This window comes from Momordica charantia (genome assembly GCF_013281855.1).
Source record: "Momordica charantia cultivar OHB3-1 chromosome 10 unlocalized genomic scaffold, Mcharantia_2.0 BLBB01000010.1, whole genome shotgun sequence".
In the NCBI taxonomy this organism is placed as follows: domain Eukaryota; kingdom Viridiplantae; phylum Streptophyta; class Magnoliopsida; order Cucurbitales; family Cucurbitaceae; genus Momordica; species Momordica charantia.
In genome coordinates, this window is record NW_028275158.1 from 5,969,738 (window position 1) to 5,992,468 (window position 22,731).

Consider the following 22,731-nt stretch of genomic DNA (forward strand, 5'->3'; position numbering starts at 1 on the left):
TGGATGTCTAAAAATCCACCTGATTCATATTTAAGGATTTTAAACTTCTGTCGTTAGATTCCACAAGGATATATAACTTTATGCTAGGGACTTAAATTTGGATAAAGATAGTTTTGAATACATGAATATATATTTATACTAGTTTATATGTTTTAACATGAATATATATTTATACTAGTTTATATCTTTTGATATTACGTTGGAAAAATTAAAAAAATATTTTAGTTTTTCAAAATAAAAATATATATTTTTAATTTATTATTATTTTTTTTCAGAAAAATATATACATACCAGACCAGTAACAAAAAGAAACGTACAATTTGTCTTCCATGGTTCCAGGACACGACATTGAGTTGACCTATTTATGAATTTTGATGAAGCATTATATACTACTGTCTTTGGGCCGCACTTGAGATCTGTTGTCTTGATTTTCTTTTAACTCTCTGTATTGTTAAGGTTTAGCTTTGGTTATCATGGCTCACCCTTTTATGGTTAGGGATGAACTCACAATATATCTCTTGATTAGAAATAAATGTCAGTTATTATTGAATTATGCTCGTTATTGATTGAGTTATACTCGCTTTTGGCATTACAAGGAATGACAATATATATATATATATATATATATATGTATATATAAATAAAGTGTGTTAATCACATGTTATATATTCTTATTACAAGGGAGTGTAACTAAAGTTCCAAATCGACTAGATAAGAGGAAGATCACGTTTATAAATGTGAGAGACGACATCTTTATTGGTACAAGACCTTTTGGATGAAACCAAAAGTAAAGTCACGAGGGTTTATACCCAAAGGGATGTTTAACGGTTGGTTGACATGGATTTAAAATGGGAACCTACAAATTTTTTTCTGCATTTTCGTCGATTTTGTTTATACCAAAATATATATATTACATTTTTTTGTTTTCAAAATTTATCTTAATCATTGACTGATTTGAGAAAGCTGATTGTTTGTTCATGTGAGATGAGAAGTGAGAGTGAAATTGAGAGAGCTAAGAGAGAATCGTGAGATAGAGAGGTAGTGGGGAGTGAGACTGAGAAAGTGAGAGAGAAGCATAACTAAAAAAGATGAGGCGTGAGATAGGAATAAGAAGAGGGGGCGACATAAAAAATAAATCCTAAAAGTTAAAATGACATATATATAAATATATATTAAATAGTCAGTATCGGTTGATTTTTTATAGGTTTAGATGGATCGACCAACTTATTGATCGATTTTGCATATGAAAAATCTAACACAAATCGATTTAGCTTTAAAACCAATTGACCACCTTTGATCGGTCGGTTTCGATTGGTGAGCTTGGTTTTTGGTTATACTCGTGCACCCCTACCATCAAGGATTATTCAATGATTATACACCAATTTCAAAAGTATTGATATTTTGATTGTATTATTCAATTGCTCATTTTACCGATTGCATTTTTTAAACAACTTCATTTTGGTTAGACAAAAACCAACACGTTTGATGTTACGTAAGAATGATTTTAATAAATCTAAAATCATTAGTATACTTTGCTATAGTGGGATGTCTCGAAGAATTACATGCTTTTATCCCATTAGTTGTTGCTCTCTTAATTTAGAAAAATCCATGCATGTTCTAATAATTTGTTTAATGTATATATTAACAAGGTTCTTTGTTTGAGATTGAAGCGTTACTTTGCCAGAGCGACCTAATGAGATTCTTCTGTCTCTCTCTCTCTTTTTTTATTATTATTTTCATGTTAGAAGTTGAATCTTTTGTGAAGTTAACTGAATATTGATAATGTCTGTTTCAACTTTACTCATCACTCGTGTTGAATATTATAACGAAGACTAAATTTACGAACGATCAACTATTAATTAGTTGCAAAACCTATCTATTCTTTTTTTAATTATTTCTCCACTAAATATATATAACGTTTAACAATTACAATACATTAATTTTTAGGAATGCACTTTAATTTGTTTAACTTACTATAATTTCTAGCAAATACAATATATATACTAAGAACCTACACTAGATATGAGGTTGATTCTGACAGGAGGTTAAAATATTTTTCCCATAATTTTAATAAGTGGTCATACTTTAAAAACAGCTCTTTCCTTCTCAAAAGAAAAAAAAGAAAAGAAAAAAAAAAGCTATTTTAAATTGGCCATGCTGTTAAAAATAAAAAAAAGTTTGTTGGGCTTTTAGGGCCTGAAGCCCAAAATCAGGCGTCACAGCACAAAGCCACAAACTCATCCACTGACCCATCAGCATTTCACTGCCACACCGGTGGCGAAGAGCGACTCCTCTGTTGAGACTCACGGTTCCCGTCGACCTTACCGCCGGCGGCCGGAGCAATCCCATCGTCGTTAGGTTTGTTTTAGTTTGTTGTCGCAGGGGCGAGCAGGCAAAAACCCTGGATAAACCTGCATGGCTTCCGTTCATGTTTTTCCGAAGTCCCCCTCTCTGCCACCGTCTTTGCGGCCCACCATTCGCTTTGCCAGTCCCACTTCTTTCCAAACTTCGTCGTTTTTGCCCTATCGTCTCCGGCGACATCGTTTAATACTCAATTCCTCATCACCGGTCACTGCCACTCCCGTTGCCGCGTCCTTGAAAGTTTGTATTCTTTATACTTCGTTGTTTCGCCGTCGTCTCCTGTCGGCATTTCATATATTTCAATTTTCTCTGTTTATATTCTCACTTTTGGTACAGGAAACATTGGGGTCTGTTCGAAAGACTTGGAGCGATTTTACGAGCATGAATTATTGGGTTGTTCGTGATTACTATCGTCTTGTGAAATCCGTTAATGATTTTGAGCTGCAGATACAGAGCCTCACTGATGAGCAGGTTCACTGATTAACTTGTCAGCTCTTGGCTGTAGTTGTTTTTGATGTCCATTTGACTCCAAAGCCCAAAATATGAAAATAAACGGCTTTATGAATATTCAGCTCACTGCAAAGACATCGGAGTTCCGGAGAAGGCTTGGACTGGGGGAGACGTTGGCAGACATTCAAGCTGGTTGGGGCATTTTATCATTATTATTATCTATCTTTCTGAATTTCTAAGCTTATAATATAATCTAATTTCATTTTCTTGTTATATTCCATTTAATTATTTATTTTTATACTTTTAATCCTTACAGAGGCTTTTGCGGTGGTTCGCGAAGCCGCAAAACGGAAGCTTGGGATGCGCCATTTTGATGTACAGGTATCTGTTTCCCACTCTCACGGTCTTTAGTTGTTCATGCAATTTATTTATTTATTTCGTTGTGTATATGTATGTACATATATTTGGTCTTGAGGTGCTGGTGGTTATCATGGTGATCAGTGTGGCTTTGCTTATATTTACTATAGATTATTGGTGGAGCAGTGCTTCATGATGGTTCCATAGCAGAAATGAAAACTGGTGAAGGGAAAACGTTAGTTTCTACGTTGGCAGCATATCTGAATGCCCTGACGGGTGAAGGTGTACATGGTATGACTTCGAATTTACTTTTGCGCGTGGTATGATCATGGCCTCTAGCAAATTAATTGAAGTCGAGCTGTAGCAATTGGACTTGATTTGTGAACAAATATTATCTAGGAAACAAGAGAGAGAGAAGAAAAAGAAGGGCAGTGATTGCACACATCTAAAATCATAAGATTGTTTTCGTACTATACTATCGTTTTGGAACAAACCAAGTTTGTTGAGACGAAACTAATAGTGATGAACATGATTAATACATTTACCAACTTCCCGAAGCCTGTCGATTTACATGATCATTGGTGGCCTTTATTGTAGATGATGGGGAAAAAAAGAGTAAAGATAGTAGGAGAACACTATTAAGAACATATTGGATGAATTGCACGAGTAACTTAGGTTTGATTCTATAAAGCTTGAAGCATTTCAATTTGTGTTACTAGACATCTAGAGCAAAAAGTGTGCTACCCCTATGTTAAAGGTACCAGTACCAAGTGAATTGCCTTTTGTTAATTCCTAGCCCGTGTGGCTCATAGAGTTGGTTTTGTTACAATTTACAAAGTGATTGCCCCTTTGAATTAGAAAGGAAGTGTATGGGGTCTTTGTTGACATGTGCGTGTTTTTTTGGTTCAAACTCTAATAATACTTCACTTTTCTAGTTGTAACTGTGAACGACTATCTGGCTCAACGTGATGCTGAATGGATGGGTCATGTTCATCGCTTTTTAGGTTTATCAGTGGGTTTGATACAGGTGATTATTAGTTTGCTTGTTGTATTTACTTTCTGTGGTGGCCTTTACAAGATATTTTGTAATAATATAAAAAGTCAGAATCTAAACTACTGATTTAATATTTCAAATACATCTACCATGCAATTATATTACGTTTAATTCCATTCCCATTCTTGATTGGTTTTTAGAGTAGTATGGTTAAATTGTGTAATTTTGTATTGTATCACTTATTGAATTTTCTCCATTTTCTCTTCTCCTTTCTCAAGCCACCTACCTGGCAAGGGTATGAAGCAGGTCCTCCAAGACCTGCTTTGGATAAAATGTTGAGGCACTCGTCCTTTCTGATGAGGCCGCAGTGCTATTTTCTTTGTAGAGGAGCAACAAAAGACCTTTGAGCTGCTACTTTGCCCCTTTTAATTTTTTTTTTTTATGAGAAACACATATTTCATTGATAATATGAAATATTCAAAAATGGAAAGGACCCATAAGGAGAAGAGCTATAAAAATGCCCTCCACTTTGCCTCCTTGTTTCAGGATTACTTTCTTCAGACTTTTGGAGTTTGTTTCGCTCGCCCTAGAGGGTGTTCTGACATGATGTAGGAGGCTCTTCTTTATTCCCGTTTTAGAATAGGGCCATTTTTGTGGTGAACGAGCTTATTAGCTATATTTGGGGGCTGTGGATTGAGAGGAATAACAGGACTTTTAGAGGGGTTGAGGATTCTTGGGAGGAGGTATGGATCATGTTAGGTATCACGTCTCTCTTTCAACTTCTTTGTCCAAAGCTTTTTGTAATTACTCCTTGAGTCAGATCTTGCTTGATTGGAGCACATTCTTTTAGTTTGGCTCCTTTTGTTAGATTGTTTTTTTCTATGTCCTCTTGTAATTCTTTCATCTGTCACAATGAAAGCTCAGTTTTTCATCCAAAAAGGGGGTATGAAGTAGGTTCGCCAAGGCAGGCATCAACTATCCAGAATTATCTTCTGTTCCATAGACATCTCTTTGATGTTGAAGCTGTTGGTTTTGTAGGAGGCATACTTTCCTTTATTCTCCTGGTCAAAACTAAATAAAACCATTTTTTTCTCTATCCTAAACTTCCGAGCTCTCAACTTCCTCATACTTGTTGGGGCTTAAAATAGGGACTCATCAAGGAGCCTGCTATACATAGTCATCAGCGAGAGAGAGAAAACTCTTCCTTCTCAACCTATAGCTTTTTCTATTATTATTACTTATTTTTTCAAGTTTTCTCTTCATTTTGTATTCTTAATTGAATGAGCAGAGGGGGATGACGGGCGAAGAGAGGAGAGGCAACTATAGCTGTGATATCACTTACACGAATAACTCGGTAAGTCTTATCTTAATTAGTTGTTTGTTGCATCTACTGCACTATCAACCATTGCTTCAAGATAATTCTGAGGCTCAAAGTGATGGTTCTTGGAAATGTTCTTACTCTTGTATTAATCTAAAAGATTATGATTAGTGGATGAACTGACATCCTTTATCCATTCCTTTCTTGTTTCTGAAATAGCATAAATCTTGGGCATTTTCAGGAACTTGGTTTCGATTATCTACGAGACAATCTAGCTGGAAATAATGGACAACTTGTGATGAGATGGTATGTTATGACGCAACTTGAAATTAGCTACTATTGCTTTGTTGAACTGCCAGTGAAGTTATTATGTAAATGGACAGGCCAAAGCCATTCCATTTTGCTATAGTTGATGAAGTTGACTCAGTTCTAATTGATGAAGGAAGAAATCCTTTATTAATAAGCGGTGAGGTAAATCTATTTTTACCCTCTGTGTGTCATTTTGTTATTTTTTTGGAAGTTCAGCAACTTAATGGTGCATATAGAAATCTTGTCAATAAGTAGTGCAGTTATATTGTTTTTTTTTTTATAGGAAACAGAAACTTCTCATTAAGAGATGAAATAGAAAAGAAACAGCCTAAAGGCCCGGGGAGAGAGAGCCCTGGCCTGACAAAAGAAATAATGAACGACAGCTTTCCAATTGCAACAAAGTATCGAGAGGCACTGTAATTACAAAAAAAAAATTTCTGTAGTTTAAACACTAAGAAGAGGCAGTATACGCAATGTGAAAAAGAATAAGTAGAACGTATCTTGTTGTGGAAATTTTGTGGTGGGATTGATTCTCTTTTCTTCTTTTTCTTGTCTCTCTCTCTCTCTCTATTTATTTTTTTAAGATGAAATCGGAATATCATTTCCTCATAGAGAGATATAAAGAAGGAAGAACAAGAAATTGTCCTCATAGTCATGGTTACCTTTTCAGAGAAAAGGACAAAGCCACTAGATACATGTTAGGAAAATTCTTCTGTATTCTAAATGGGTTTTAGTACTGCCCAAAGACACCGGAGAGAAAACCTCACCTGGTTTTGTCTCTAGCTTGTGTGTTTGGTGCAAGTCTGCATTGATGCTAGTCATTTATTCTTATTTTGTATGGCTCATTTGGGGACAAACCCTCTGTTTCTTTAATTGGAACTTGCTTTAACTAAGAAGGATTTTCTCTTTCTCTCTCTCATTGAGCATACATTCAAAACAGATGGCAAAAACTTTGGCCTTTGGTTAAACTGTAATTTTACTAACTCTTTGGGACGTTTGAATATAGAGAAACTGAAGATTTTTCCAAGACTTAGAGAAAAATTCGGTGGGCTCTTGGGATCCTATTCTTTTCAACTCTTCTAATTGGTGTTTTCTCTCAATGGATTTTGTAATCATTCTCTGTCATTTTGTCCAATTGAAGAGTTTTTATTATTATTTTTTGTTTCATTCTTCTCTTTGGTTGGCATGGGCGAATGTTTCATTTTTCTCTTTGATTGGAATGGGTGAATTCTGAATCTATCATTTTCGCCGTTTTTTTTTTTACTTTAATGAAAGCAGCTGTTTCCTATAAAAAATAATATTGTCTTTGTTATTTTCTTTCTTAGGCTAGCAAAGATGCTGGACGATATCCAGTTGCAGCTAAGGTAGCGGAGCTGCTTGTGAAGGGAATTGTGAGTTGATCACTTAATTTACTTCTCCTCTTGAACTCTAAGATTTTGAGTATTTTTTGGCTTTTTTAAATAGTTACTAACAAGGAGTACACAGACATATATAATAATAAAAAAATAAAGAAAAACTTTTTTTTTCTTTTTAATTTTTTTTTATTGGGGTGATGGGGAACAAGAATATTCTTTTTAGTGGGATGATATCTCTGAAAAGACAGACACAAGTGTTGTTACTACTTTGTGAATTGTATTTTTTGGTATCAGCATTATAACGTGGAACTGAAAGACAATTCGGTTGAGTTGACTGAAGAAGGAATTGCGATGGCAGAGATTGCTCTTGAAACCAATGATTTATGGGATGAAAATGATCCATGGGCCAGGTAATTGTGCAATCTTTTGGTTTGGATTATATTTGGTAACTATCTTCTGGCATTGATACTTAACCATGAGAACACCTTTTTTTTTTTTTTTTTTAATTTTGGCTCTTTTTTAAACGATTAATGTTTAGCAACTCATGAACCGTGGATCTAGAGGCTGATTAGAGAATTTGGAGTACCTACACCAACAGTGCTGAATATCTATTTTAATTTTGGATCTTTTTGGGGTTGTCTTTTTGTACATTGCTTTTGATAAAAGCTATATATAATTTTTTTATAATTTATTTCATTTTATTAACTTTTAATGTTTTTAAAAATTTGTCAAATGATTTTAATTTTTGTGTACTTTTATTTTTGAGTTATAAATAATATTCTCATTGTTGGTTGATTTTCCTATGGATTCTGAAATCTGAATCTTTCCTTTTTTTTTCTTTGTAAAAGTAAAACATTTGAAGTTTTCAATATTTACCATCCTTAAGTGAATTTTGTGTTCCGTTAACTTTATTATTTTATTTTTTTGTTTTGACTAGTTAAGCAACAGTTAGAAGGACAAATATCAAAGACACTTATCTAATAAATGTTAAATTCTTCTTTTGTGAGCTAAGCTAGGAGTGTGTGAATACGTTGATGAATGGGGTGGCCAATTTGAGATGATAAAGCTTCATGTAGCCTCTTGGAGTTCTCTCTCTAAAGTTTTTAGTAAATTTTTGATTAGTGAGATCAATTCTTGTCGGGGAGCCTTTATGTAATTATTTTTCAGTTAAATCTCTCCAAAGTTGTTAAGGATTCTTGCAAGTATCCGTTGGGTCTCATTTGGTTAGATTGGAGCCCTTTTTTGCTCCTTTTGCTTAGGCTGTTTTTTGTTTGCCCCTTGTGTATTCTTCTCAAAAAGCTTGGTTCCTTTCCAAAAAAAAGACAAAAGAAAAATAAATTTTCAATTATGAGTATTTTTTGCTTTCAATTTGGGGGTATATAGTCTTCACTCCCAAAGGTAGCTTTTAGTATGTAACTTTTCGATTATAGTTGGAAAGTTTGTTTTCCATGTTTAAGAGAAAAACACCAAAATGAAGCATAAGCCTTTGCAGGCACCCACCTGCGTTTGTTTTTTTTTGTTTTGTTTTTTTTTAAACAAAAACCAAGTTTTCTAGTATATGAAAATGAGAAAAAGTTCAAGAATAAAAGCTTCCGAAGGAGTGAGAGGAAAGGAGAAAAGTACAAACAAAATAGAGGTTCAACAAGTAGCAATACAATCAAAATAAGAACAATAAAAGTCAGAAAACCAAGAACATAAGTGACCAAGGAGCTTCATGAACGAGACAGGCTCCCATCTGTCCCCCTTTTCTTGATTGTTTGGGGTCTCTCTTGTATTCCTTTCCTTTTTTCTTTCTCTTTTTTTTTTCCTTTCTTTCTTTTGTCTTTGCTGTATAGCACAAACTTATATTCTCGTAATTCTTAATAGAAGAAATTTCTTATTTATTTATTTTTTAAGTAAAGCTTCCAGCCATTAAGCGCCATTAAAATTTGGCACACACAGATTTGTGATGAATGCACTCAAAGCTAAAGAGTTCTATCGACGGGATGTCCAGTATATAGTTAGGAACGGCAAAGCTCTCATAATAAATGAGGTAAAATTATGTATTATTATAAATTTTGCTTCCTTGCTATTCTACTACCACCATTATTGTTCATCGTTATGTTGGATTCATATTCTATGTTTGTCTTGTGTTAAATAGCTGTGAAGTACATTAAACTCATTCCCAAGTTACGTGGTGGCTTTCCCTGATGCAGATCAACATTTATGTTTTATATAAGAAAAATACGTAAATATCATGTCTAAAGGTATTTCCTTGGTTTACCCACAAGTGGTGTAGGCCCTTTGTTGAAATCTATGGTCATGACTTTAAAATCCCATAAGACTACGTCTGCAAGATCTTATTGGACACTGTATTGCCAGTAATCTCTAGTTTTAAAATTTAGTGAACATTTGAGAGCTTAGGGATGACATGGCTGGAAAAAAAAACCAAGTAGCACATCGTCAATAAAAGTTTCCCAGATGTTGGGAGCCACAACCAGTACTTCTTCACTGGTCCAACTGCTTTACCGTCCAAGGCTCGTTCAAACTATTAATTCACCTTTTATTTTAGTCGCAAAATGCTGCTCTTTAGCTCGATAGTCTGGTGACCTTTTTTCTTCGATAAGAAACAACTTTTGAGATACTGTAATAAGGCCCTATCACTACATGCCATCAAATCTTTTAGCTTTTTTCTGGAGGAGGAAGTGCCCACATAAAAGTTTGCTCAACTGCACCAATCCAACAACTAAAAAATCTACTTCTTCTCCTCTAAATTAGGATGCAGAAGGACCACATGTGGTCTTCATCTTCTAGGGTGGGTGAATGAATTGTGGGAATTTTTAAGGGTTTTATTGGCTTGGGTATTTATTTCGACCCTTGATGTAACTTTTTAATTTTTCTCGATGTTGCTAGCTATCGGCTTGCTCGAATTATACACATTGAAAGAAGGGACAATGTAAACAAGTAGGCTATCCAAGGTTATTGAATCGGAAGTTCTAAAGAGCTTTTAGGCATTGAGGAGATTTGCTTTTTGCTTTGGTTGGTGTGTTGTAGTAATGAGAAAAAGAATTAGATCAGTCTTTTAAGTCTTTTGTGGGGGGGTAGCAAGAGTTACAGACTAGGGGAGATAATAAGCATTGTCCCCTCCTAAGGGGCCGTAGGGGAAGGTCAAGGTATTCATTGGTTTTAATTATGTTTGACTTTCTTAGGTAATAGTAAAGCAATTAAATTGAAGAATTATGCACGAAATAGATAGAAATGTTTTCTTGATGTCTAACATTGTTATCTCCCCCGAAAATACACATCTATTTACGGTGTAATTTTTTCCCTTTTCATCAACCTGTTAGAATAAGCTCGTGATATTATTTTCTTAAAAAAACTTGTTATCCTATAATTTTTACGATCTGAATTGTTATGTATTTCTTGTATCACCCTGGTATTGACTGCATTCTTTTGGAACTTTCAAGCGCGAACATATAGATGACCATATTTAACAGTGTGACATTTCTGCAGCTGACGGGCAGAGTGGAAGAAAAAAGAAGGTGGTCTGAGGGAATACATCAGGCAGTAGAGGCCAAAGAAGGTCTGAAGATTCAGGTATATTATCATTTTGATAAGTATTCTTAGAAAGGAAAGAACAATATATCTTATAAAAAAATGAAAAAAAACGATTTAGTGTTGGTTTAGTCTAATTTTGTGTACTTTTCAGGCTGATTCAGTTATAGTGGCACAAATCACATATCAATCATTATTTAAGCTCTATCCAAAGTTGTCAGGGATGACTGGAACTGCGAAAACTGAGGTGGGCACTGATGTAGATGCATATAATTTGATGTCATATGTTTTTATTTAGTCATTTTGGCAATAAACATTTATTTGTTATTTGATATATCATGCAATATTCTTATATATATCATTTCAGGAAAAAGAGTTTCTGAAAATGTTTCAGACGCCTGTAATTGAAGTGCCCACAAACTTGCCAAACATACGTAAAGATTTACCTATCCAAGCTTTTGCAGTAGGGCTTTAGTACTTTTTAGTTAATCTGTATTCCACCTTCCCATATAGTTCAAAATTTCAACTTGACCTTCTATGATCTTTCTTTTTGCTAGACTGCTAGAGGAAAATGGGAATATGTTCACCAAGAAGTTGAGTACATGTTCAGACAAGGTCGTCCTGTTTTAGTTGGTACCACCAGGTATATTTTTACTGTCTTTTTATTATGGCCAATGTGCATGTAAATATTGGCCCTAATTGGATCACAAATGTATGTTTTTCAAGCAAAAGTCCTCTCGTCTTTGCAATAGAATTTTCATTTTCATTTGTTGCTCCTTGGTAATATACAGAGCTACTAATGCCTACTGTTCATGATCTTTGGCCTTTTAAGATCAATAATAAATAGAGACCACAGAGGTGCCAGATGTTGTATTTCAAGGAGGACCTGGGGAGGGAACCCAAGTGTCTAGCCCTTATTTTTCTTGATAGAAAATGAAAGGCCATAGCGATCAGGTTTATAAATTTGGTCTGTCGTCAGGTCCATTCCTAGAAAAAAGCAAGGAAGATCTTATATTCCCAGAAAGAAGTGACATGGAGTAGAGAATTAAAGAGACTTATCTCCTCTGTGAATTATGAGAAAAATGGTTGCCCTCACACTGTGGAAGGGAGGCTTAGTGCAGACCAATTAAGATTCCCAAAGTGGAACGTCAGGGGCTTTGGGGCTAGAAAGAAAGAAGACACCATAGTGTTTTTTTGATCCAGAGATAGATTTCCTTTAAGAATCCAGGCCTTAGAAGGTGAATAAGAGTTCGGTTAAATTTATGGAGTTCTAGGAACATTGAATGGCTTGTTATTCTTTCGGTTGATATTGCAGGGTGAACCTTAGCTTTGTGGAATGAGAGGTTCATCTTAGCTGTTGATGTTTTGAGTGGGACTTTTTCCATCTCGTTGACTATTGACTTGGGGGACACTTTCAGTTTGTTGGATCTCTCGAGTGTTGGTGCATCGGTGGGTGCGAGAAAATCTCATTTCATTTTGTAACCAAAAGCACGAGGAAGTTCAACCAACCATCCAAGACCTCTCTTGATATTCCTCTTTCCAGTGGGTCCTTGGACCAACATGAGAGAACAACTTGTGTTTCTCTAATTGGCGGACTTGTTCTTTCAAATGACTGAAGTAATAGGTTCATTCATTCCAGATTCTCTAGAACGGGAAGGAATATTGTGAATCTCTTACTATTTCCCTATTCTGCTTGTAACAGGATCTTTTACCCTGCCCTAAGACATTTTGTCTCCCTCATCCAGGTTTTGAGGACTTGATCAAAGATTGGTTGAATTCCTTCGAGGTGAAAAGTTGGGCAATATTCTCTTTGAATAAAATGCTGAGCTGCTGAAAGAAATCTTCAAAAGTGGAATTGCTATGCTTTGGGGATACCTCAATTAGAAGAGCAAGATTGCTCTCTCTATCATGAACCTGGATTTAAAAATGGAAAACGGTGGCCTTGTTGAGGAAGAGTTTAGTTTGAGTATTAAAATTGAAATTGTTTTATGTTCTAGCCAAGGAAGAGGTCAGATAGAGGCAAAAATGCAAGTCTGATTGGTTTAAGCTAGGAGATGAAAATTCCACTCTTTGCCATATAATGGCTAATGGCTGTTAGATTCATTTAGAAATTGAAAATAGTACAAGTAAATGGAGTATTGCAGAAAAAAATGAAGGGGACAAAGGATTCTAGAAAGGATTGGTCATCTTCCTAGTTTTTGACATGTTCGATCTCTAAAAGGTGGTATTAAAGAATTGATAAAAGATTAAATTTAACATAACCTATGAGCCAAAGTCAATTCCTCAACAATTAATGTTATCAAATATGATAACAGGTTCGCAAATTTTTAACCTCACAAGTGAGAGAAGTGTTAAATATTGATAAAATATTAAATTTTAGGTTCAGTGGTGATTTAATGGTGGAGACTTTCAAAGTTATTGATTTCAGGCGCATTAATATGGTTCATGCTGTCTACAAGTAATTGGAAAGGTGTTGGCTAATTGGTTGAATGTTTCTATTAATTTGGTTTGTGGTGTCTTTGTAGATTTTTTTATTTAAATGGTGGAAAGTTACAAAGTACAAAGTACAATACTCCCATTAGGAGTTGATAATATTTCCAATTCAAGAATTAAGCCCAAAATCCTATACGGTTACCAACAACCTTATTTGATACAAAGAAATTCCCCCAATTATATAAATGTTCTGTTATTTAGTGGCGATTGTTTGCAATGGACTGCCTTGAAGATAATTTAAGTGAAATAAATAATGAGGCCAATGAATTATTTGTGCTTTTACAGTCCTAACAGTTAGATAATCAGTAAGTTGAAAATTTTATTTTCTGAGAAATTTTTTTAAAGTTTTACTATCCTCACGTTTTCAGTAGAGAGTTCCTATTTCACTTCTGGAGTGTTATGAGTATATCTACCACAATGTTCTCTCATTGCTTGATGCAGTGTTGAAAATTCTGAATATTTATCTGACTTGCTGAAGGAACGAAAAATTCCCCACAATGTCTTGAATGCACGACCCAAGGTTAATATCTAACTAATGAAAACCTTATTGATTGATGTGTCTAACTTCTATACTAAAACCTTTTTGCCTTCCTGTTTCTTCTATTTTACCCAGTATGCAGCTAGGGAAGCTGAAACTGTCGCACAAGCTGGAAGGAAATATGCCATCACCATTTCAACAAATATGGCTGGCAGAGGCACTGACATAATTCTAGGAGGAAATCCAAAAGTACACGAGTTAATCAGTTTTTTAGTCAGTTTGGGAAACTATCTCCCTTTATACGGAGACAAGTAGCTCTTTTATTTTATTTTTGTTTACTTATTTTAAAAAAAATCCTGTCTAATACTTGAAGATGCTTGCGAAAGAAATTATGGAAGATAGCCTGCTTTCATTTCTGACAAAAGAATCTCTTGATTATGAAATTGATGGTGAAGAAGTTTCAAGGAAGGTAATTAACTATGGTTATGTGATTTTTGTATAGCTGCTTCATGAATTTCATATCTATTTTATCCTTTTCTTATAGGTGTTGTCCAAGATAAATGTTGGACCATCGTCATTAGCTTGGCTAGCCAAGACAGCTTTAATGGGTCTGCGATCTCTTAAAATACCTAGTCTCAAAAATGATTTTAAATGAATGTAATTTTACATTTATTCCAACTTACCAGTGATGCAAACATACTAACTCTGATGCTTTGACTTATGAATTTCCCAGCTAAATATACATGCAAAAATGAAGGTAAAAGCTGGACATATAAAGAGGCAAAATCCATGATCTCAGAGTCAGTGGAAATGAGCCAGTCTATGAATATTAAAGAGTTAGAGAGGCTGGCTGATGAACAGATCGAGACGTACCCTCTTGGCCCCACTATAGCTCTTGCTTATTTGTCAGTTCTAGAGGATTGTGAAGTGCACTGTTTGAAAGAAGGGGCTGAAGTAAAAAGACTTGGAGGCCTTCACGTTATAGGAACATCTTTACATGAGTCCCGGAGAATTGATAACCAGGTTGGCTTTCCTTACCTCTCTGAAATATTTTTTTTATGACCATGACGATTTTGGTGCAAAATAAGAAGTGAGATTCTGTGACCAACAATATGATTTGGTTCATGTGATTAGGTTATGGCTATTTTTCTTCTTTCACGAGGATTTTATTTGATTTCAATATTATAATCACCTTGAATTGTTAGTTTCATGCCAAGCATAAATGTAGGTGTTTTTACATTTTAACTCTGTTTAATTTTATTAGACCTCGTTTGTCTGATCTTAGAACAACTAATATGCACGCAATGGCATGGCCTATATGTAAACAAATTGAATACCGTTGACTTAACAGAATTTGGAAGAAATTCCCTAAAAAAGCTACAAAAGCCGCGGTAACTCTTACCATCTCTTCATACATTTTGACTTTTTAAAAAGGTTTGAAGTTCAATTCTGGGTACATTCGTTCTAAGCTGGTATTTCCTTGAGAGGTTTCCTCTTCCATAATTCAAATGGTTCAAGGTGCATTCTTCAAAAGGAAAGGGAAAGCAGGTTATCTGATCAAAATAAGAAAAAAGAAAAAGAAATTGAGGGCCTATCAATGCCAAAATTGCTGAACTTTGGTCTAAGAATTCTTCCTCTTAGGATTACAGTTTCCGCAGGCCTCTTAAAGATGAGGAATTTGATGAATGGATGGGCCTATCACAGTTACTCGATGCTTTCACCCCTCCCCCTCGTGAAGACTTATAGATTTGGCCCTTGGAACAGAGTAAATCCTTCACTACCAGCTCTGTATTTAAGCACTTGACCATGAATGGAAACCATACCAAATCTTCCCTTTTCTCCAACCTTCGGAAAGGCAAATGTCCCAAAAAGATCAAATTCTTTTGCTGGGAGCTAAGCCATAGGGCATTGAATACTTATGATCGGATTCAGAGAAAGCTCCCTCATTTCTCCCTCTCTCCCGGCTGCTGTCATCTTTGTTACAAGGCATGGGAATCCCCGGGACACCTCTTCATCAGCTGCAGCTTTGCCTCTATCACTACTTTTGGATGGGAGACAGCACCGCACAACAACCCACTCATCTTCCTTGATTGTCTCTTGGTGGGTCATCCTTTCAAACAAAACAGAGCAACACTATGGACTCTTTTCATCAAAGCCTTCCTCTGGAGCTTATGGCTAGAGAGAAACAACCGAGTCTTTAATGATAAATCTCTTCCTTTTGATTTCTTTTTTGACAGAGTTACTGTTTTAACTCTGGATTGGTGTAAAAGTTACTATCCATCTTTCCATAGCTACACCCTCCATAGCTACACCCTGAACGACCTTATCTACAATTGGAAGGTGTTTTTGTAAATGCCCTTGCGGCCTTTTGTATATTTTTCATATCATCAATAAAGAAAAAGAAATTTAGGAATTTTGAAATTTAATGCAGCTTTTTGATGTCCTTGGCAATTACACCCTAAATTTACACCATTTCTTTAGAAAATTAATATATATGTATATATGGAAAACTATTCTTCCATTGGGCATCATGAAATAAAATACAACCTCATACAAAAAATCAGCCTCACAAAAAGAAGTCAGCCCCCAACTATGTAGAACAAAATTTAATCCAAAAGACACCTAGCTAATAATTACGAAAAATTTGAGAAATTGTCGCCAAGAAAGAAAATATTTAGAAAATTAATATTAATATGAGGATTTTTAATCTCATTTTCTTTTCTAGTGTGAGTGGATTTCTGTTTTTCCCTCCTCCCTCAGTACTTTCCCTATTGTTGATAAAAAGTAAGTTTCTCGTTTTTTTTTCTTTTTGGTGATGCCATAGCAAAGGATTTAAAGCAAATTTAACATGTTTCTGAATTATTCAACACTTTATAAAAATGATATTTACAATCAAATATCTTCATGGCATTTTTCATTATCAAAATCTTTTAATTTTCTTTATATAATTTTATGTCCATCAATTATGTCAATTAAAGGAAAAAAAAAAGAAAACTATCAAAATTAGGTTCATATGTGTTCAAGAAGGTTCCAAATGATTATAGTGGCCAGTATGCATCGATTACAGACTAATTAATCAAGCTAGAGTGTCTATGCGTTTTAGGCTTGATTGGTTTGGTGGTGCCACCATAAATGTCATTCCTCAGCATATCTCTGTGCCCTTCATAAATTACATCTTAAACTTAGTGGTATAGTATATATCACGATATATATGCTACTGTTTTTTTGTTCTTCTCAGGACATTTTTACTGTTTCTTGTTTTGTCTATTAATTAATAAATGTGGAGCTCGACATAGGTTGTCAAAAAGTTCTGGCGTAGTATACAAAATAAACATTGGCATTTCCCTTTAGTTTTTTGGTAACTATTTCATCATTGTCTTAATCTTTGAATTCTTAGTTCCTTTTTTTGTCTACTTTCCTGTGGGTAAAGAGATTTCATTTTGGATTTGGATCTTAAATCTAAATGGTCATCATTTCTTATAGCTTCGTGGGAGAGCAGGAAGACAAGGAGACCCTGGATCAACCCGGTTTATGGTCAGGTAGAATACTATCCCATGACACAAAAAAGCCTGTGCACATACCAAGACCCCGTGGTACAAATAAATAGATGATATCTAGTGGCACAATAGCATTCAGCTTGAGACTGAAACTCCAGGATCCCTGGTTTGAATCAATTTTTTTTTCTATTTTCTTCGTCCTTTTATGATAATGTAAGAAATTTGTTCTTAATTGTACAAATCTAGCAGTGCTGGTCTGAGGTATATTGATTGATTTGTAGAACACGTTTAGTCTTTGATTGTTCCTTGAACAATACTAGCTTTTGGAGGCTTAATTATTCAATATCCATAACATATACTCAACAATATTTTAATTCTTGGTTGAATGTGTGAAGTAGAAATCTGATGCACTTTTCTGGGAGCTTGGTATGCTGAAATATTTCTTCAGTTCGTCTCATTGAATACGTTTTCTTCTTTTCTTTCATTCTTTCTTTAGGTCAGTCTACATATGTATGCTTTTCGATACACTGATATGTTTCTTTTTTTAAATAACAATTTGGTAAAAAACATGCTGTTTAAGCTGCAGATATCTATCTAAATAATAAAACATTTACGTCTTAAAAAATTTGAAACTTAAAAGGATGCATATATTATTTTGAATGGTAATGAGCTTGCTCTAGCTAATTTGTGTCCTATAAATTTTGACAGCTTGCAGGATGAGATGTTTCAAAAGTTCAATTTTGATACAGAATGGGCTGTGAGACTCATTTCTAAAATAACTAATGATGAAGATATTCCAATTGAAGGTGATGCAATTGTGAAACAGGTGACAGCTATGATCTTTTTAATCATCCTTTCCGTTAAAATAAAGGATTTTTTTGTTATTAATACTCTCTATTCTTATGATGTTTAGCTCTTGGCCCTACAAATCAATGCAGAGAAATACTTCTTTGGCATACGAAAAAGCCTAGTTGAATTTGATGAAGTGTTAGAGGTAAGTTTGGAATAGTGCCGATACTTTTTAGGGATTTTTTTTTATTAAATAACTAACTACTCCATGTACTCCTTGGAGGATATGAAATGAAATACGGGCTTCAAAGTGACAGTATTCAGTAATACCTTAAGTCATTATCACCAATTAGCCGAATATTTTTGTTGATTTCACTATGCTTATAGTAAAAAAACACAAGATTTGAACTTGGAAACGTGGTTGGCTTGGCCAAGAAACTATATCACAATCTCTTTGTGACTGTTGAAATGTTTTGTTTTCGTTGACCAGGTGCAGCGCAAGCATGTCTATGACCTTCGACAGTCAATTTTGACTGGCGGTAATGAGAGTTGTTCACAACACATATTTCAGTGAGTGTGCTTCTGAACGCAAATGACTATACCGTTGGCATTGCGTCTAATATGTTGACTTAGAAAATGAACTCAACCAATGAATGCATTTTCTAGCTCTTGTTAATTATTTTAAAAGTTGTGAGCTGTAATCAACATTTCTTATCCTTTGCATGCTGGTGGGAATTTGGGCATACACTATTGATAATATAAAAAACTTAAGCTCGAGTAGTGTAAGAAAGAAATAGCAGACAAGAGGAAACTCAAATGTGATTTTGATCTGTTAATATGCAGTACTTAATTGTTTAAAACTAAGGGTTCATGTTCATGTAACTAATAGCTTGTACATTCTCCAACTAAATTTGTCTGCTAAAAAGAATACAGGTTTGGAAGTATGTAAAAGTTATACAATATTATCTATAGCAACTACGAAGTAAGATCATTTTTTCTCAACTTACAGTGTCAGCAAAAACTGCATTTTTTATAGTTAATCAACAACTAGGTGAACTTGAGCAATTCTTGCAGTATATATTTTAGTCCAAGTGATTGAAGCTCAACAGTAACTTGATAAAAGGACGTGGTGGGAAACCTAGCTACCCTCAAATGAACTATCATTTATTTTTTAGTATATATATATATATATTTTTTTTTTTTTGGATAAGAAACCGAACTATTCATTGAGAAGAATGAAAACAAAACAGAATTACAAGGGCATACAAAAACACAGCCCCGAAAAAGGAAGCCAGCCTAGAGAAAGAGCTTCCGATCCAAAAGAATATGACCTAGCTGATAATTATAGAATAAATTTGAAACAAACCCCTATAAAGAGACATCAAACCTTACAAGGTCCCACACAAACTCCCACTCTCTTTCCATCCTCTGAAGATTCTATTGTTTCTTTCCCCCCAAATACCCCACAAAATCCCAAAGAACCACACCCGCCAAAGGAAACTCCCTTTCTTGCAGAAGGGAGAATACAACAACACTTCATCCACCATCGACATCCACTCTCTATGACGAGCCCAAGAAATTTCAAATATCTCAAAGAACTGGCCCCAAATGTTCTGGGAAACTGGCATTGTCGTAAAATATGGTCAAGGTCCTCGGAATCCCGCTTACAAAGAACGCAGCGGCCCCATGTAAGAAGAATGCTTCTGAATATGATCCATGGACCTTCCCAAGTAAGACCTGCCACACAAAATTTTTTATCTTCTTCGGGATTTTCACTTTTACAGCGCGGTAAACACCTGGGCTGCGGGGGAGAAGTAGGGGAACATAAGAGTTTAAAGAAGGAACTAGAAGAATAGTCCTTAGAAGGGTTAGGGGACCAAGCATGGAAGTCCTTCCATCATAAAAGAGAGAAACCGCTAAGAGCAAGAGAATCATTTTTTTTTTAGTATTCTATTTATAGTAGGCATGGATAATCAATTTACCAAGTAGCAACTTCACTTTTTGCAGGTTTGGCTACGGCCTTTTTTTTTTTTTGATTTGAAATTTGTAATGTCAACCTGGGTCATTGTAGTCATTTTAATGAAAGTTGGATGCATACAAATTTAAGATTGCATTTGCTTATAATGAAAACTCTCAAGGACACCTAATTCTTCGGATTACATGATAATGTCTAATGTACGACTTTTTTTTTTTTTGGACGCAAATGTATAATAAATTTAAAGTTGGAGAAGCTAACATGTATTTTTCCTAGAATAACTTAACTTATGGTACGCACACACACACATGAAGATCGTGTTACCTTCCAATATTTTTCCTTGTAGTTATAAATTGGTTTCTTCTTAGTTTTTGCCAATGCCAGTGTTTGCATAGACAATAATTGGTAATTGTTTATAGGTACATGCAAGCTGTGGTAGATGAGATCGTCTTTAATCATGTTGATCCAATGAAGGTGATGGTTATTTTTATTCTTCTTTTGGTCAAAGTTGTATGTTTTTTCTGTAATAATTCCCTCTTCTAAATAAATTTATTTGCGTGCCAGCATCCGCGAAGCTGGAGTTTGGGTAAACTTGTGCACGAGTTTAAGACAATCGGAGGGAAGATATTGGAAGGTAAATTTTAATTTAGTAACGCCATCTGATTCTTATTTTCTCATTGTTATTGAGTTCAAAATAGATGCTCTTCTGAAGACATGGGCGCAGAAATCACTGAGGAAAGGTTATTAAAAGCCATCACAAAATTACATCAAACGGTCTCCACAGATGCTGGTAACTTCGACTTTCCTGAAATGCCAAAACCTCCTAATGCCTTCAGAGGAATTCGCATGAAAAATTCTTCACTGGAACGCTGGCTTTCTATCTGCTCTGATGATTTGACACCGTGAGTATGCTACAAATGACAGGATTCTTAGAATCACTTATGCCACGTTGGATAACCACTTCGTTTTTGGTTTTCTATTTTTAAAAATTAAGCTTAAAAACACTACTTCCACCTATGTATTTTTTTCTTTTGCTTTTAAATTCCATTATCTACATTTTTTTAGTAAACATTTTCAAAACAGAAAATTAAAAGTGACATTGTAATCAAACCGGGTCTTAGTTTTTCTTTCTAAATTTTATTTCCCCCTCCTTCCTACTTCAGAATTGAATTAACGTTGAACCTCAAATGCAGAAATGGCAGGTACAGGATGATTGCTAACCTACTTCGCAAATACCTTGGGGATTTTGTAATTGCTTCGTATTTAAATGTTGTTCAAGAATCTGGTTATGATGATTTATACGTGAAGGAAATTGAGGTAGGATCCTTTCTCCAAGTTTCCCTTTCTGATAGCTCAAATGTTTGATTTAAAGAGTTATATATATATATATATATATATTTTATTTAATTATCTAGTGAGAAACAAACTTTAATTAAGAAGATGAATTAGGGGGAGTACAAATGCTTAAGTTGTGGTAAATAGAAAAGTAGAGGATTACAAAAGAAATTTGAATTAGGAGCCTAAAGGAAAGCATTAATAAGTGAAGATGTCTCTTCACATCATGATATCTAATTAAATGGTATGGGACCGAATGCTCTATTGAATAACAGTTCTCATTTTGTAATGCCTGTGAATCTTTGTTTGAACACAGAGAGCAGTTCTTGTGAAGACTTTAGATTGTTTCTGGAGAGATCATCTCATAAACATGAATAGACTCAGTTCAGCGGTATAGTCTATTTTCTCTTTGTAACTTCAACTTTTTGGTACTGTAGTCTAACAGGGAACGTTTGACAGGTAAATGTGAGAAGCTTTGGGCATAGGAACCCTCTAGAGGAATACAAGATCGATGGTTGTCGATTTTTCATCTCAGTTCTCAGTGCAACGAGAAGACTAACTGTGGAATCACTCTTGCGTTATTGGTCATCCCCAATGGAAACGCAAGAAATATTTTTTTGATTATCCAATAAGATTTTCATGCTATATAGCCTAGCAATTACCTCCTGATTACTGATCTGCCTACCATTATGCTTCTAAACCAAACATTCTTCCCCCTCCCTAATCCAAGCTGGGTTGCTGCAGATTTCTTTTTGATTAGGAAGGTTGATGTTATTGCCCAGCTTGCATTTTGGTGATCCTAGGTTTTGAAGCATTGACTTCCTGAAGATGTTTTCGCTGATGAGTTTGTCAACCACTGGGGCACAACTCGATTCACCATCATCGATCGATTTGTTGTATACTTGTGAAGTTATTTATATTGCGCGTGACTGGATGACTCAGAATAGCATGGAGGTCCGTAAAAGAGTTGCTGCCTAGTAAAAGGAACTCATCTTCTTAATCATGTAGAATGTACATATAAGAGTTTCTAGTGGTTAATTTACTTGTAATGAGGAATATAGAGGTTTAAAGGTTTTATTTTTCTCTGTAACGGTTTTGGGTTTGTCATGTTTTTCCATAGCCATGTAATGTTTTGAAAATGTATTTTTATGTTCAATTATTGAAAAGTATTGTCATATAATGTATTTTCATTATTGAAAAGTTTAATTTGGCGTTGAAAATTGAAATATATAACCGGTTGAGTAAACAATTACAGACCAACTTATTTTTTATGTTCATATTCCACGGAACCTTCCCCTATACCACCAAAACCCCCCTAGTTTCAATCATTTTTTTTTTAATTTTTTAATTTTTTAATTTTATCAATTAAGCCTATTTGTTACTTTGATTCAATTTGTATTTAAATATATGACTATAAATTTATTATTAAAACTGATTTGGTACCTCGACATGGTACTAGAGAATAGATTAGGTAGATAATATAGAG

At 34.7% G+C, this 22,731-nt stretch overlaps 1 protein-coding gene across 3 annotated transcripts; it reads left to right on the plus strand.

Annotated features, from left to right (window-relative positions):
• Nucleotides 1-2,241: 2,241 nt before the first annotated feature.
• Nucleotides 2,242-22,451, plus strand: SECA2 (Preprotein translocase SecA family protein). Of its 3 annotated transcripts, XM_022280852.2 has the most exons (31): nucleotides 2,243-2,601; nucleotides 2,698-2,832; nucleotides 2,934-3,003; nucleotides 3,128-3,192; nucleotides 3,339-3,459; nucleotides 4,104-4,195; nucleotides 5,451-5,516; nucleotides 5,722-5,786; nucleotides 5,864-5,951; nucleotides 7,115-7,180; nucleotides 7,439-7,554; nucleotides 9,086-9,176; nucleotides 10,637-10,720; nucleotides 10,833-10,925; nucleotides 11,046-11,141; nucleotides 11,236-11,321; nucleotides 13,613-13,691; nucleotides 13,785-13,898; nucleotides 14,023-14,118; nucleotides 14,194-14,257; nucleotides 14,383-14,672; nucleotides 17,133-17,188; nucleotides 17,855-17,972; nucleotides 18,060-18,140; nucleotides 18,426-18,505; nucleotides 20,330-20,384; nucleotides 20,475-20,544; nucleotides 20,623-20,812; nucleotides 21,104-21,227; nucleotides 21,562-21,636; nucleotides 21,705-22,451. In XM_022280852.2, the coding sequence occupies exons 1-31, from the start codon at nucleotides 2,416-2,418 to the stop codon at nucleotides 21,864-21,866; spliced, it is 3,174 nt and encodes a 1,057-aa protein (XP_022136544.1). In that variant the 5' UTR covers nucleotides 2,243-2,415; the 3' UTR covers nucleotides 21,867-22,451. The 3 variants fall into 3 exon arrangements, with proteins under 3 accessions (XP_022136545.1, XP_022136544.1, XP_087974737.1); XM_088118611.1 differs by lacking the exons at nucleotides 2,243-2,601; nucleotides 2,698-2,832 and having other exon boundaries at nucleotides 2,965-3,003; nucleotides 3,355-3,459; XM_022280853.2 differs by lacking the exons at nucleotides 21,104-21,227; nucleotides 21,562-21,636; nucleotides 21,705-22,451 and having other exon boundaries at nucleotides 2,242-2,601; nucleotides 20,609-20,811.
• The last annotated feature ends 280 nt before the right edge of the window (nucleotides 22,452-22,731 follow it).